The sequence below is a fragment of the Hippichthys cyanospilos genome, chromosome 21 (genome assembly GCF_059441005.1).
Source record: "Hippichthys cyanospilos isolate Australia breed blue-spotted pipefish chromosome 21, RoL_Hcya_1.0, whole genome shotgun sequence".
Classification (NCBI taxonomy): domain Eukaryota; kingdom Metazoa; phylum Chordata; class Actinopteri; order Syngnathiformes; family Syngnathidae; genus Hippichthys; species Hippichthys cyanospilos.
In genome coordinates, this window is record NC_142389.1 from 10876363 (window position 1) to 10893144 (window position 16782).

General features: G+C 39.0%; 1 protein-coding gene across 4 annotated transcripts in view; it reads right to left on the reverse strand.

Annotated features, from left to right (window-relative positions):
- Window positions 1–4705: 4705 nt before the first annotated feature.
- The window catches only part of trit1 (tRNA isopentenyltransferase 1), a 35747-nt gene continuing 23670 nt past the window's right edge, over window positions 4706–16782 (reverse strand). For all 4 annotated transcript variants that reach the window (XM_088405655.1, XM_088405654.1, XM_088405656.1 and 1 more), the window contains 5 exons: window positions 16409–16521; window positions 16241–16318; window positions 7370–7479; window positions 6182–6299; window positions 4706–5946 (listed from right to left, as the gene is read on the reverse strand). In XM_088405655.1, the coding sequence (XP_088261781.1) occupies window positions 5798–5946; window positions 6182–6299; window positions 7370–7479; window positions 16241–16318; window positions 16409–16521 (568 nt within the window). In that variant the 3' untranslated portion in view covers window positions 4706–5797. The remainder of the gene's footprint in view (window positions 5947–6181; window positions 6300–7369; window positions 7480–16240; window positions 16319–16408; window positions 16522–16782) is intronic.

Here is a 16782-nt window from a genome sequence, read left to right on the forward strand (position 1 = left end):
CAAAAAAAATCCAGAAAATGCTTTGAAACACAAAAAACATTCATACAACACACAAACACACACACACACACACACAAATACGGAGAAAGAAACAGATTCACACAAAAAACACCCAACCCCAAGCATAAGGATATGAACTCCAAAACATCATCCAAATGAAACACATCCAAACATAAAAACATGTACATAAACACAACACATAAGCACATAACATGAAACCATCAAAAATACACACAATTAAAAATACACAAAAAAAATCTATAAACACAAACCCATGAAGATACAATACAAACAAGAGACAAACACAAAACCACACACAATTGTCTCTAAAAATAACCCAAATTGGTTGAAAAAGGGACCAAACCCTTATTTGAGCAAAACGTTTTGGCAAATTCATCTTTCAGTGGCGCACATTGTTTAGTAATCCCTTATTTTCATGCACTTTGATTACAATTTGAAAGTTTTGGCTGCTGGAAAATGAAAGTTGATAACTTAAGGGAGCTTGCTTCTGTAGAAATCCCAAAATGGACATCTGTCAAAATTTCTTATTTTCGTTAAAACTCAAAACTAATTTCCGCGACATAAACCAGTTTTTTCCCAAAATGTTGCTGGGCAATATGAATAAAACCATATGAATAACCTAAAGGAAAAACTAACACCAATTTGACCCAGGTTAATAAATTTTGTCAGTCTCTCCTTGACTCAGTTTGTCTTATTTTTAACGCAACGTCTTTTGGAGTGTAGGTACGTAAGTAAATAACAACCAGCCCCTTTCAGACAGCGTTAACATTGGAAGATCATCATTATTAATATTTTTATCATCATTATTATTACTGTCAGTAGACACGTAATTAGCCTCCTGCCTGTCATCCGGTGCGTGTCAGCACGATTCCTCGTCTGCCAGATGGCAGAGAGTGTTTAGCGCGATGGGATTAGAGATTAGGATTAACTTCAAATTAACTGGACGCTCAGTCACTGGGTGACACACTACTATTTGAAGCCAGGGTGTGTGGTCACTCTGTAATCAAGAAAATTTAGTCAAACCCCATGGAATCGTTATTTTTTTTGTGATCGGTTACTCATTTGGGTGACCTGATAAAATCTGTTAAAAACTGAATCGCAATAACATATAAAAATATAAAGCATATAAGGGTCTATTGTGTGTTGAATAAATTCAGCGCCTGCGCCATAGGCTGTCTGTGATATATGTTGGCTGCTGAGAAAAGCCAGACGCGTGAGCCAAAAATCCAGGGCAAACAGACTAGACGCACAATAAGCATCCTATAAGCTGCAGCCCCACGTTACATAACCAGTCAGCCAGCAGCCCACCCCCCCACCACGGACCTCACGTATGTACTGTATAGAGCTGCCTTGACTATAGCGTTTCCCTGATCACGCTTGGAACTCAAAACAATACAACAATAGAGCAGCAAAAAGTGTTTCTAACGCATTTATGCCGATCCATGTTCTCCCCATGCCCCGTGCTTTTTCCAGGTACGGTACTTTGGTTCCCTTCCACTTTCCCAAAAACATTGTCTCTGTGTGCCCTGCAATTGGCTGGCAAGCAGTTCAAGGGCATATCTAACTTCCTGCCCAAAGACAGCTAAGGATCAGCTCTGGCACAGCTAAGAAAATGGATGAATGGATGGATTATTAGACCCTTCTTCATCAAAACTTGGAAAGAAAGAAACATGGGCAAAATATGACATGGGGGCCATTTGCAGCCCTTCAAAACCTTTCAAATTATCCAAAATTATCAATCTGGAACAGAGTGATAATGTTATTATACTGAAGGATAGAGGAACTATCAGTGCTTTGAAATATTAATTGTAAGCAAAACAAAATTATTTTTTTTTTCCCATTTCGATCACCCTTGACCTGTGTGTATTTGTTTATCGCGGTTGTCTGCATGTGTAGCGACCATTTGTGTTGAAACTAGTCTAGTTGTTTAATTCACACAACATCAATGTTAACTTTCTAAGGTTGTCTATGGCATTTTGCAGTATAAGATACCATTAAGCTAGCAAGCGTTTGCAATACAAAGTTCATGTGGTTTGGTTAAATATTATTTGTCTGTCAAACTGCTGCATCTGTGTGATGCTAGTACTTACTGTTTAAAATTCTACCTTTAACTCGAAAACAAAAAAAAAAAAGGGCCAAGTCACTTGCCAGTCACACTGAGCTACTATAGTCGCTAATGTAGCTAATGGCACCGTCGGATTCAACACAGTAATGAATCACTATAAAAAACAAAATAAATAAATAAATAACATAAAAGAAGCGACTTATGAGAGTCTTAAAATGTGAGGTTATTTAAGTCGACCACATAGATTCACAGCGTCTGGTTGAGCAAATTACTAATTAGCCTTGTGACCTAGCATGCTGCTCTACTTTTACTCTCCCCTCTCCTGCGGAGCCATGTTGAGGTCAGGTCTTGTGTCAATGAATTACTGCAGCCCTTTTCTTTCTTTTAAATGCCTGAAGGTGTCACAACAAACCAGCAGACAGGAGACACATCCACAAGCCCTTACTTAAAAAAAAAATACTTACCAGCACATCACATGATTGAATGAATTCAAAGACTCAAAACTGGGTACATGGTGTACGGTGGTACAAATACAAAGATAACAGAAGGGATGGAGGAGTAGGGGAGCAGCGACTGTTTGTATATAAAAAGCATCCAACAGGAGGAAGAAAAAAAGACTCATCCACAAAAGAGTGTTATAAAAAGGCTGCCGTATGGGGACCGTTGTTACCTCCGCCAAGGTTGTTTCCTGGAGTGCCTGCCCACCCGGCAAGTGTAAAATTACATAACCGAGTAAATCTTTTGTCAGATTCCTACTTCTGAAAATGTGTCTGTGTACAAGTTCTTTGAAATTTCCCTGGATTTTTACTTTTTTTTTCTGTCCAGTACTTAGGACATGGATCAACAATCTTTTTTGAAATTGAGGCCTACCTTTTTGGTACAGAGTAATACAAAGGGCTACCAGTTTGAAAGACACTTCTCAAATGAAAAATTCGCTCAAAGTAAATCATAATGTTATTGTCATAGGTTAATTCATGTTATGTCCACCTTTTTTCAAACAGACTACATGAGGACAACTCCATATCTTAGAAACAAAGCACTTAAATCTCATGCATATTTTTGATTGGCAGTCACATCTGTGATGCTGGGGACGTGGCCTTTATAATTCTGCCCCCCCAATTCAATTCCAGGTCATTATTTGTCATTATTACGATTCTGGTGGTAAATTACGTATGAAAGTAAGGAAGTGATTCCTTTAAATCAGCGGTCCCCAACCACCGGTCCGCGGCCGGGTACCGGTCCATGGATCAACTGGTACTGGGCCGCACCCAAAATAATGTTTTTAGTTTAACAGTTCATTAATTTGTGCTTTGTTTTTTGGCGGTGCTTCTGGCCGCTGTTAATATTACACAGTGAGATGGATGATGTGCTTTTGAGAGGAATCAGTCGGTGACGCGCTCCTGGTCCGCAATATAAATCCCAAGCGTTGACCGGTCCGTGGTGATATAAAGGTTGGGGACCGCTGCTTTAAATAATCAAGACTTACAGTAATTCATTATGTAATTATATAAGCAAATGCATATAATGTAATGATATTACAGAATTAATCACTTTAGTCTTAGTAATTAATTACGTAGTCATTACTTTGGGTGATAAAGTACAGTAATCAATTACTTTAGGCACAAAGGTTATACAATATTATTTAAATGCTTGATTTCCATAAATGATTGATTTCTTAAAAACTTAAAGTAAGAAGCTAAAGTCATAAATTACTCCACTAAAGTTATTAAATTATTTGTGGTAAATATTTTTGGGCACACTTGGAACAAATGAATAAGTTAAATTTCTGATAAATACAGTACATGCAACCTCAGGCACAGGATCAAGCTGCTTAAAGATGGTCTTATAGCGTTGACCTTTAATGGCCTGTTTAAAATTGTCTTTCTAATCTCCTGAGACAACTAGCTCATTCGCTTCCTCTGGTTCATGTTTAGTATGAAATAATTCAATTGAACCCATTGCGTAATAAATATCAAATTTTTGTTGGTTATTTTCCAGATTCTTTATCCACCAGTTTTTAAAATTGTAATTCTGAGCTATTGTTATAGGGTATTGTGACTTTTGCACTGTACGGCTAAATCAAAGCTTGAGGCCTGACCCAGTTTGCCAAAGTGGAACACGCATGCTTATTTACAGCTACGACACCGCTCGGAAATGTTTGGGAGTCACTCGGTCAAAGTGCGAGGGGACTAGGTGAGAGCTGGGAATCTACAGGAAGTATTAGGGAAGGGGAAGGCTGAAGAAATTGAACCGCGGAAAAAAAAAGAGAGCGCCCCTCTGGGTGGATGCCAGGTATTGTGTAAGAGGTCTCTCGGCCGAGCTGCTAGATAAACAAAGAAGCTGCGATCGCTGCTGGAAAAACACTCTCACCTCGCGGACTTGACAGACTACTTGAGTGTCGCAACTCAGAGGACTTCCGCATTGAGACAACGGCCACAATCAAAGGGGTTATTACACAAAAAAAACGTTGAAAAACGTGTTCGCCAAGTGCTGCAAAAGGCTAATTGTAATTGCCAAGGAAGTTGTTGAACATAACAACATTGATTTGTGCAAAATATTATGTATATGACTGGGGTGGAAGGTGTGAAACAGATGAAGATGTTGGAATTCTTGCAATGGTCCATTTTTTTCAGGCTTTATTGTGCCAAATTGTTGCAATATTATAACACTACAGTCAATAATTGCAAACCCCAGAAGGTAAAAATTTGTGTATTAAAAGGTTTTACATTTTGGAGCATCTAGAAATGATTTAAGTAAGGCACTTTATTTCTTCAGATATTCTGACTGAACCTATTGATCAATTAACTCATTCACTACCATTGATGACTATAAAGTCCAAAGAGTCATTTTTACTGGGCTATCGGTGAATGAGTTAAATATTCTATGTGTCGCTTTATGTCGTTGGCATATACCAAAGACTGCATTATTTGCAGTTAAAAAAAGGGCATTTCACTGAAAATAATTTAACTCAATCAGAAGTTAAATCAGTTTCTTGTTAGTCTTAATTCTGCATCAAAACAAAAGTCTGCTTCCTTTTGCTTTTCCTCGATGTAAAAATCAAGTGTCCCGATACTTTTGTCCAGTTAGTGTATGCTCCACAGTTGTGGTTGTCTTTGCATTTTAAATTGTAAATAATGCCCGCTCCAAAGTCGAGATTAGCACTACCATCATCATACTTTCGTCCTATCTCAGTTCCAGTCACTCCTTCATCCAAAAAATTAAAATTTATGTCCATATAGCGTATGATCTACTTTGGTGTGCTCCATACAAAAAAAAAAAATCAGATTGTCTTGTGTTTGCTCCAAAAAAGTGAGGGCAATTCTATATTTTCTTCCATTTCGCAACAGTTACTCGAGCTGTAACAGTGGGATTCAAATATCCCCCCAAAAATGTGATCTTATAATCCATCTTTGGTGCAGTTTTCCACAAAAACAGGAGAAAAAAAATCCAAGCTGGGAGTGAATCAAAGCTCCGTTTCCATAATGAAGTGCGAAATATAAATGTTCCAACTGACAGCAGCATCTCATGGAAATGTTAACATGAGCAGCACAAAAAAAAAAAAAAAAAAAGAGGACTGTGTGTTTCCACTGGAAACCCCCCCAAAAATGGCTCCATGTGCGACCATGTGAGGCAATGCTTGATGGACTTCGAAGTTGACAGCGTATGAACATTTTTTTTGAAATGTCAAAAAGGTGTTTTTTTTTTTTTTTTTTAGTGTGCTGCTTCGATGTCCTGTTTGGATTCCGATGTGTTTGTCCGAGTCTCTGCGTCTGATGCGGGATGATTCCCGTTTTCGGTCGTGGCATCGGACTTGAGTTTCTTCCTGACATGAAAGTGATGCTTCTTGGACTTGAGGTGAGCTGCGGGGGCAGAGAGGTACACGTGACGCTGACGTGACAAAGTGAATAGGGTCCCGGATGCTTTAGTTTGTATAATGTAGTGTGTGTTATAGCCCCGGAGATTCTAGTTGTGTAGAGTGTGTTGTTCACTCATTCACTGCCATTGACGGATTTCGACGTCAAAAATTTATCTCACGTGTATTCCCGTCAATGGCAGTGAATGAGTTAACTGTGCCATGCGGGGACAGTGTCTCACCGGTCCACTCCAGGTCACCGATGATCACCTTGTCGCACAGGTCGCAGGTATGGCGACTCCGTTTGTTCCTTAGCTCAACCCCCTGTAGTCTGATTGGAGGAATAGATGGCTCCTCACCCTGATTGAAAAAAAAACTACAAGTGAATTTAGGGTGAGAAAAGATGCAATTTTCATATCGAAGGTCTTACTCTTGCTATTTTATAGTTTTATAAAATGATTTTATATCGTGAGAAATCCTGACCCTAAAGAGTATGATCAAGAATGATGCATGCACACATGCATGCACGCTCATCCCTGCAGGAGTTGTCTCTCCCTGGCTAAGCCTCTGCCTGTGGCACTGTGGTAATAAATGTACGGGTGGGAGAATAAAGTTGACCAAGCTGGGTGAGTGGACCAAAAAAAATTCACCGAGTACAAATATCCCCTTCGGAACTCCGCTGGAACCACGGTTGCGCCACCGTTTTCTACATGGATCTTTCTTGCTGTGTTGCAATACTAGCAAACTGACAGTTCCACACTTAGGTTTACTCAACACATAAAGACTGACTTTAAGAACACTATTACATGCATATTGTGTAATATTATGCATGAGTGAACTAAATGATGGTGTTTGTTGACCTTGAATGGTAATCGCTAGAGCGCTAATGCTAATTGCCACTTGGTAGGTAACTACTAGGTTAACATAGGCAAATCATGTTGAAGTCTACAAATTCAAATGGAACATAAATGAGTAGTTAAATCCACTCACTTGAACTCACGTTCAACATTTGTAGATTCTTTAAAAAAAATGTAGGGCAGTGGGTGGGTATTACATTATTGTAAGATGCAATAATTGGTAATATAAATCCGCGAATATAGAGTATAGAATAATAAATCCTAAATCAGTAATAAAGAGTAATAAAACAATAAAAACCACAAATTAACAATATTTTTGAACGTGATGGTATAGCCTAGTGCAAATGCATATCAATTGGGCCGGCTCAAGTTTTTACCCTGTGGCATCGTAAGTAAAACAGAATCCCGATTTTTTTGCATTTTGCTTACTTGTCCGTTTGAACGTATTTGCAAGTATGTAGAAACATATATGCAAATATGTAATAAAAACAAAAAAAAAGAAAGAAATCAAAGCGCAAGAAATCTACGCCCTTGATATTTGGTTAGCTTGGACAAGATGAAGAAAGGCCACACCTTGCAGAGACTGTCCAGTATCTGCAGTGCAGGGTTCAGCACGGTCTCCTCCCATCTCGCCACATCCGTCACATCCAGGCCGTACACTGCTGGCACGCTGTCGCCAGGTCCTACACACAAACACACATACACACACACACACGGGTCAATCTCGCACACATTATGCACAGTACAAGGCCAACGGTGGACAACCTAATTTATACTTCTCACATAAACTGCAGCATACTGATCAATTGCGTGTCATAAAAAAAAAAAAAAAAAAAAAAAAGCACCACTTCCATCCCTCGGAGAGCCACGTGTTTGATTATCAATTTGACGTGCCATGAATATCAAACGTCGATGATTTGACACCCATTAGGTAATGAGCGAGGTGTTTCAAGGCAGAAGATATGGATTGGGCGCGCGTTATTGGCAACATTTTCCGGCAGCGGCAACGTTGTCGGCGCCGCGCCCTCCAGCTCTGTCAACCTGCTGACTCACACTGGCTCGATAAGGTCTCCTCCTCCTTCCTCCCTCTTTGCCCCTCTCGGGTCTTTCACTCATTCTCTAGCAGTTCCAACTCCCATGTGACCATTCTGCGTCGGTCAGCAAGTCTCCGGGCTGGGCAGGGCCGGGCCCAAGCGCTAAACGGCAGCAGCAAATCCCTGCACTGCTTGTCTGTCTGCATCCACAGACAGCGCCTATATTGACTCAAGACATGCAGATGCTCTGGGGGGAGGGATGGAGCAGGGAGCCTGCAGTGAAGGTGACCTTTAAGTGGTAAAAACAGAGCACCTCCAAGTAAGATACAGTTCATACAATGCAAAATATAAAAGGAGAAAGGAGGAGACACGTGTATTAAATAATAAGTTAATTAAGTGACAGCGCACGCACGGCCGTAAATGAATTAACTCCTAATAGCCAACTTGATTATGGACTAATCCCTTCCACACCCACACAATAAAGTGCATGTGACAAAACTGGCTGACTTGAGCAGAAAAAAAAAACGGTCATTATGAAAAGCGCACCGCCTCGCAGTCAAAATTCTAAGAGATGAAATTTGCATGGAAGAGGAGCAATTGTAAAGCAAGTAAAATAATGCACAGTGTGATGTGTTCTAGACTTGAAAATTCACACTGCAAAATCATATCTATATATTTCGAAAAAAGTAACCCCTCCATACCATTTTAAGCATATTTTAATTAGCGGTAATGAAATCAGGCTTTCTTCAAATAGAAGTGTGCTTGCGTCAAGCTGTCCAATTACTGTGAAACTGCCTCATAAAATGGAAAGGAATTAAACACTGTATATTTAAACGCTAAACTGTTCAACCCTACCAATTGAAGTCCACTTCATAATTATTGCACCCGATTGATAAAAATGGGTCAAAAACCATAAAGTGAATGACAACAATTTTCTTTTCAATAAAATATTCTATGCAACTCCACAAGTCGAAACATGGTATTCTAATCAGTGTAATGTTTGTGAAAAATAACTATGACAATCCTCTCGTTTTTATCAATCTCACTGGGTGGCCATTTTGCAAAATAAATTTGAACTACAAGTTTTTCCCCAAAAAGATTACATTTAATAAAACTAAAATAAATATGTAACCCCTGATTGTGGTTAAAAAGTATATACATTAAGTATATTTCAAAGGTATGCATGATTAACAATTAATGATTGACTTCTATTTAGGAGACTTAATAAATTGAATGTCAATTTCAATTAAAAATGATTTCATAATGAGGGTTTAAATTTGAAATGTATGTTTATGAATATAAAATGTACCAAACAAATGGTCCACAACTTTTCATCCTTTGACCCAAAAATTGTAATAATTGGTTTACAATCCAGCACAATCTTATACTAGTTAGTTTTGCAGATTCAATAATTTTCCTTCCAAAGCACAGCAACAATGGGGAAAATAGGAACAAATTAATATGTATCCGGGACAGATTATAACATAACATTTGTCATCAGTATTTCCAAAAAAAGAACTGTACATGTAAGGTGGGTAAATATGTAATATGATCATTTGAATGTAAATCTCTGACATTTGTAATGAAAAACTTTAAAGGAATAGGCCACTAATAACGGCATCTAATATTGCCTAATTGAGCATCCCCCCCCAAAATTTCCATGCAGTGTCATTTTCCTTGCTTAGTAGATTCTCTAAATCAGGGGTCGCCGACGTGGTGCCCGCGGGCACTTGGGAGCCCCCGAGTATCACGAGTAGCTTGCAGACCTGTTCTGCAAATAGTTTACAAAGTGATAGAACATTGTGATTTTCTAGAAATTTTTACGATGATGCATATAAGTTTATATATTATAAATATTATATTACATATATTAGACATATACATTACATATTCCACTAGATTTACAAATTTACTACAACTGTTTAATTATTGTGCGAAATCGAAAACATGATCAAGGTCTTCACATAAACTGGTAGCCCTTCATACTACTCAGTACCAAAGAAGTAGTTTTCGGTTTCAAAAAGGTAGGCGATCCCTGCTCTAATGTGTTTATTTGTACATTTGATGCTGATCACTAACATTTATCTTAAGTAAAATATCACTCAGTGGTTGTTCGGGCTGGCAATTTTGTTACTTGATCAGGGCTCGCCTCTTTTCTGAGTTTGTTGGCAAGCTGAGCCATGTTCACATTACCTTACGTTACCTAAGCCACGACAAACTGTGATGTCATTTTTAGTGGACAGCAAGTGACAAAATGGCTGCTCCCTGACAAACTGTGATGTCATTTCAGTGGACAGTGAGTGACAAAATCGCTGCACCCTTAAAGATACAAAAACAAGTGGATTTCGGTGCTTAATTTATGTTCCGCAAATTCATTTTTTTTTTTTACTCATAATGCAAAGAAAATTGACTTCTCATTAGAAGCTATTGTTTTCATTGCAGCTTGCCAATAACTTTGCTTTTTTTGTTGTACAATGGCTAAGTTGACAAAAGGGTACAAAAGCAAGATTGCTGTCTTCCTATAATGCACTTCTGCATCTAGTTATATACACAGGAAGCTCTGACCAACTGTTAACGAAAGCTTCAGGTTTCATTTGGTGGGGTTTTTGTATACAGTATACAGAGAGGAGTCATTTTTTTGTTGATAGTACAATAATAGGCAGGTGGCAGCATCACCTGGCATACCTGCAACAAAGCTCTCCCTTAGGAGCTATAATGAATGGTCCAATGAGCAGGGTGGCAAACTGGCAGATAAAAGCCTACCACATGCTAGATGGGACTCTGTATAATTTGGGCTTGGAAATTTAACCGAGTGGTGGTGATAGGAAAATCGACAAACACGTTCAAAAAAGGAAGAAGAAATTAACATGGGCAGTGCCGCACAGCTGCTCGCCCATGCTGAAACAGTAGTCCACCTGTTGCCACAGAGCGTACCAGCAGTCATTTGTCAAGTTGTGTTTGGAGAGCAAGCGCAAAAAGAAGAAAAAAAAAGAAGCCAACGGCCAGCTGCGGCTCGCTGGCCGTCATCCATGCTGTAGCACAACACATGCCTCCATTCACAACCACCTTCCTCTTTCCTCCTGTTCCTCTTCCACTTTTGTCCCTTGTTTATCATAGCGCAGCTAGATAAACAATAAGGCCAAGCCCTGCTAGTAAAAACAACATCTATTTCACTTATAGAAAAGCACTGATTCTAAATTGGATGATCTATAAAGTCTAAATAAAAATGTTAAAGTGGTGCATAATTTTTGCAGCGATTCCGGCAACAGCTTTTTGCAGAAAATGACACTTTCAAAGGAGTCATACTAAAAACAAAGTGACAGCCAAAAAAAAAGAAAACCATGAGCATAATTTAGCATTTGGTAAGAATTCCGCCTGGCTGCCAAGAAGTAATTTGTCAGCATTTTTATCAGATTATTTTGTACTTAATTCTACAACTCATTAATTTTGAACACAAATGGTGGGGCAACACACAAAGATTTTACATTATATATGATCAGTTGCTATTTCTCCTTAAAAACAATAGCATTCCCATGTATTTCAAGCTCAAAGCACCACTCTTGTGAGAATAAATTAAACAAAAATTGACCTTGGGGAAAAAACCAAGTGTGCTCAAACATCATCATCTCACCATCTCATGCTTTTAAATGGAGAAGTGTCTCCCAAAAAATTGGCTGGTAATGTATACGAATGTACCCCAATAACGAGATGCAACTGCTATTAGTCTTTGCCTCAATGTCCGATGAGGTATATGCCTACAAAAAATGCAAAACATAGTTAACATGCAAATAATTAGTAATCAGTTACGGTTTTAGACCAACCTTTACATTTGAGCACAAATGGTGGAGCAACACATGAAGACTTTACATTATATATGATCAATTGCTATTTCTCTTTAAAAACAATAGTATTCCCATGTATTTCAAGCTCAAAGCACCTCTGTTGTGAGAATAAATTAAAAAAAAATTGACCTTGTGGGAAAAACCAAGTGTCCTCAAACATCATCATCTCACGCTTTTAAATGGAGAAGTGTCTCCAAAAAATTGGCTGGTAATGTACACGAATGTACCCCAATAACTAAATGCATCTGCTATTAGTCTGTCTTCCAATGAAACATGTGAGCTTGATCCCCACAAAATACGTGCATGTGTGTACCTGCAAGCTTCAACGTTGTAAACTTGCGCTCTGCACCTGTTGCCACCAGTGGCTCATATTACCCCCCATAACAAACCTCTACTCAAACTATCCATCCACACAGCTGTCCATGTGTCGCCTGTCTCCCTTTATGCAACATTTTTTTAACACATAAGATCTCAACACCCATGTTACCTAATGCTCACAAGCACCCCTCCCTCCCTCCCCCACGCCTCAACCCGTGAAAATCCACCTGGGTATGGTTACGCCAACAAAGCGTGGGCGTGCAACTCCCTCTGGAATTGAAATAAAATTGTCCGTCAAGTCACTGAGGTGTATCTGCATAAAAATTCATAATCGAATAAACTCATGCCAAACAGCTCATTTATTACAGATAATTACATTGTCTAATTAAATATTACACATAAACACGTTAAACATGCAACACATAAGGACAAAAGCCATGAACGTTTATTTAAATCAAGCCAGTTGACCTGCTTAATCAAATTGCTTTCACTTTGCGAAATGCCTGATTTGCTTTATTTACATGTTTTTGTAACATCTTGTGTAACCCGCTTTCAAGTGTTTAGTCATCCTCACTTGTCTACGACCCTCTAGTTAATACGCGCTCACATTGGCCCGCATTGCCCCCCGGTTGCTGAGCCCTTTTTCTCGAGTCTGTGTGGTCGGGGCAAATTCCCGGCAGCTTCGTAATGCTTCAAGAGATTAGCCTGCTCAGACGGCGTGTGTGCATGTGCGCGTGCTGCTCAAAGGGAAAGGAGGTCAGTAGTCAGAGTAGGAATTGGCCAGTCAAGGTGGGGGAAAAAACAGGAGGTGACAAATTGACTTCCGTGACGTGATTTATTACGTGAAACTGATTATTTAATTACTTGTATACAAACAGCTGCTTCTCTCGAGTGCCTGCCCAAGTGTGAAATTACAAGAACAAGCACAGGAAGTCCTAATGATGTTTTTTGTGTTCTTTCTGAAACGCCCTAAAAGGTGAGCTGTCCAGAAACTGCCAAGCAAGTATGTTGACGTGATGCATCTCAAGTGAGGAAAAAGCTTTGTGTGTTTGAAAGGAGCCAGGTTTAGCCCGGGTTGTTAGTTGAAATTGCGGAGAGTCTTTACCATGTAACCAGTACAAAGCATTGCAGGATGAAAAAAATAAAGTAAAAGCCTTGCCATCCATGTCTGATTTATGACACTTCGGGCAATATGTATTTCATTGAGCAACTCTGGATGATAGCTTGTGTGACATCATAGGTTTTATTTCTGTCAATGCCCATTCGTATAAAACATAAATTATACAATATTTTGCATAGGAGTCAGTAACACAATTTAGCAATACGTTGTTTCATGCTCCAATTAATGTGCTCTTAATTTGAAAAGAAAACTACTGTTCCTCTTGCGGCAATAAATGATAGTTGTTGGTACTCGCAGAAGCCATGTTAAAATCTTATATATAGTACCCTGTGAAGCACCTTCAGATACCCCATTTGAGAACCACTTATAAACTATAGAGGCAATTGGAGGTGATTACTGTAACTTACATGACTGTATGAGTTACTGGTGATTACTGTAAGTTTTATTTATTTATTGAATGGGGGGCCTGACTTGAACATGCTGGATTTAGTGAGATTAAAAAAAATAAGATGCCATCATTTTCAATTTTGGTTTAAAATTTAAAAAAAAAAAAATGCAATATTTTGTACATTATACCCTGCGATTGGCTGGCAACCAGTTCAGGGTGTCCTCTGCCTACTGCCCGACGCCAGCTGAGATAGGCGTCAGCAAGCCTGCGAACCCTGTGGGGATAAGCGGCTCTAGAAAATGGATGGATGGTTTTTGTACATTACAGGTTTAATATAAAAAAAATGAATATTTTGCACATTAAATACCATATACAATATACAACATAAGAATATAATTCTTGTTTGAATATAAGCTAGGCCAATAATGTGGAAAAATGTCACCTTGGCTTGCTCCCCTCACAAATGTCATCCAAATATTTTACTCAGGACCTCATATGTTGCGGTTAGGGATCATGAATGCAAAACATGCTTTTCCAAAAAAGGCAAAAGGACACGAGAGCTGCTTCTGCCTGAACGCCTCTATACCGGTGGTCACATATCCAATTTTACCTTCCATATTGGAGGAGAGGATTTACCGCTATTAAATAAAGAAATACGATCTTATCCGCTAACTGAACGGGTTGCAAGTTTATGGAGACCGCCCGGCCACAAAGAGCCACGCGTGCAAGTTGCGAGAGCGTGGACAAGTTCAGACAGATTATGTACGTATGTCACACGCATGTGGCAGAGACCAGATGGTATGTGCAGGCGCTATGAGGGAGAGAGAAAGAGAGGAGGTATTGAGGTTGAGGGCCTGCCGTGGCTTAAGCAGTTTGGGTCTAACAGGATTAGGCGGCTGGGTTACTTTAGGGTATGCTGCCAGCGGGTCGCAGTAGCGCAGGGTTTCCCACCTCAGACCGCAAGAACATACACATCCTTTATGTATGCTCGCTCGAAAAATAAATCTACAGTAGAAAGCTGCGAGTGGATAAGGATGGGATGTGAGCAGGAATGCCAAACCACAAGTTAATTTTGGCTTGGGTGTGTACGTTTATCCAGTCTTTAATGTCGCTGATTGTGGCAGGTAACCAACCACGAAAGCCGGTTTCTGTGGATTTGATGCCACGGGGGACCTGTTGCTGGAAAAAATAAATAAGAAAAACTTTCAAGAGTTTAACCTGGAAGGATGGATTTAAAAACTGGAATGCCCGCACACACGTTTTAACAGCATAAATAGTGATCATCTTGGAATAAGCCTGTTTGGCTCATTCAAGCCCAAAGATGTGTTTTTATATATCGTTCAAGAGTTTGGACATTTAATCCAAGGTGTTTCTTTCTTTTCTTTTTTTTTTTTAATTAAGTGTTTGTGTAATGGAGGGTCAGAATATGACTGACAAATGATCAGTTCATTCCTCACCTCACCAATAGCATGGCTTTTATTACTTTGCGATAAGTTAAGACCAAGGACCAAAAATACCATCCTCGTTACCAAGTCGTTCGGGGAGGAAAAAAAAACAAAAAAACAAAAACCACAGGAGTAATAGAGTTACTGTAATTCCCTCCCATTTGGGGTGAGAAAAAAAAAATCTTCAGAAAATACAGCAATTACATTTATGCTTACGAAGACCCAGATTATCAATTTGTGTTTACGGTTGTGTCCTCTTTGTCTCAGCAAAGACAGCAAAAGCAATTACATTCCTGGTTCTTTAGAAAGGAATAAAAAGAAATACTGAAAAAAATAATGATCATGAATATAGTGCAAACCCTAAGTTTCAGACTTTAAGTCGCTGCTTTTTTTTCCTCACATTTTATTTATTTTAAATAAATTTATTTGCAGTTTTGTTTTACGAGCCACCAGGGGACAATCTTTCAGTATACAAAGGGAGACAGAAGAAAGTGCTATCGAAGCACTGATTTTGAGTTGAACTGCTATTTTACTCGCCAACAGGGGGTACTCTCTATTGGTTAACGCAGTCTGGCACGTTACTGTTATGTCGGTGCATCATTCTAAACATCCAAGTATGTCAGCGTTCTGTTGAAAATATGTTGGTGCTGCTTGTATTTCTAAACATACGAGCGAGCATATTCAGTCAGTGTTAAAGACATAATGTTTGAAAAAAATAAATAAATAAAAATAAAACACTTCCATGCACCATCTTTCTGTGTAAATATTTGATGTTACAACCTGCGACTTATAGTCCAGTGCGGCCAGTGCATGACCAAAAGAATTTTTTGCTGACTCAATTTTATAATCAGGTGTGCCTTATAGTCCGAAAAATACTGTAATAAATCAACTCCTATTTGGAATAATACAAACAATTAAAAAAAAATAAAAAATAAAATATTACACTTAAGTGTAATAGACTGGGATGATCTCATTTTATTATGTGTAAATATGAAAATGTGTCCCGGTTATTGCCTAAACCAACATCATCAGCAAAGGAAATACGAATAATATTTTTTAAGCAGCCCCAGAGTACGAAAGCAAACAGGCTCTAATCCATCAACAAATACTCCTAAAAACTGGTGGTAAATAAGCGCTCACAGTGTGTGTGACATAACCGCAAACCTTGCAGCGCTAATAGGAATGAATGAACATGCACGCTGGTCTGTATAAATGAAAGTCCTGCGAGCTGAGAGGCTTAGTGTGTAAATCTCATCTTGCGACTATACGACACACATTCACATCATGTTGAACTCACGTTTGAGGAAGCGGTTGCGGACCCATTTATTTTGCTTGCGAGCATAGCGCCTTGTAGCAATTTTCAAAGCTTCGACACCTACAGTGAGATTGAAAGGAAGGTTGTTACTGTATGTACTAAAAAAGGAAGCATTCTGGTATGCATTGCACTAGTCAGAAAATGGCTGACCTTTGCTTCGTAGTGCGTCCCTTTCCTGCTGGGAGCTGTTTTCAGGAGCCGTCAGGTAGTCGTGGAACTCTTTGAAACCAATCGACTGGAATATCCCGTGTTGGTAGTGCTGACTGTGAGGGGGAGCGGTCAGGACATATTAAAGAATCTTGGAAATCGATTCGTAAACAGAAACAATCTTTAGGATTGATCAAGCTAAATTCAAGGAAGTAGAATGTCAAAAGTATCCAAGGAAACCAATTAAAAGCAAAGGCATTTTTTTTTCTATGCCTAACTGAAATTTCAGGCATCCAATCGGGCAAACGCTTGGTTTTGTCTTCTGACCTAAAATTAGTCATTTAGGTTAGGAATGTGAAGGTCAAATTTCCAAAAAT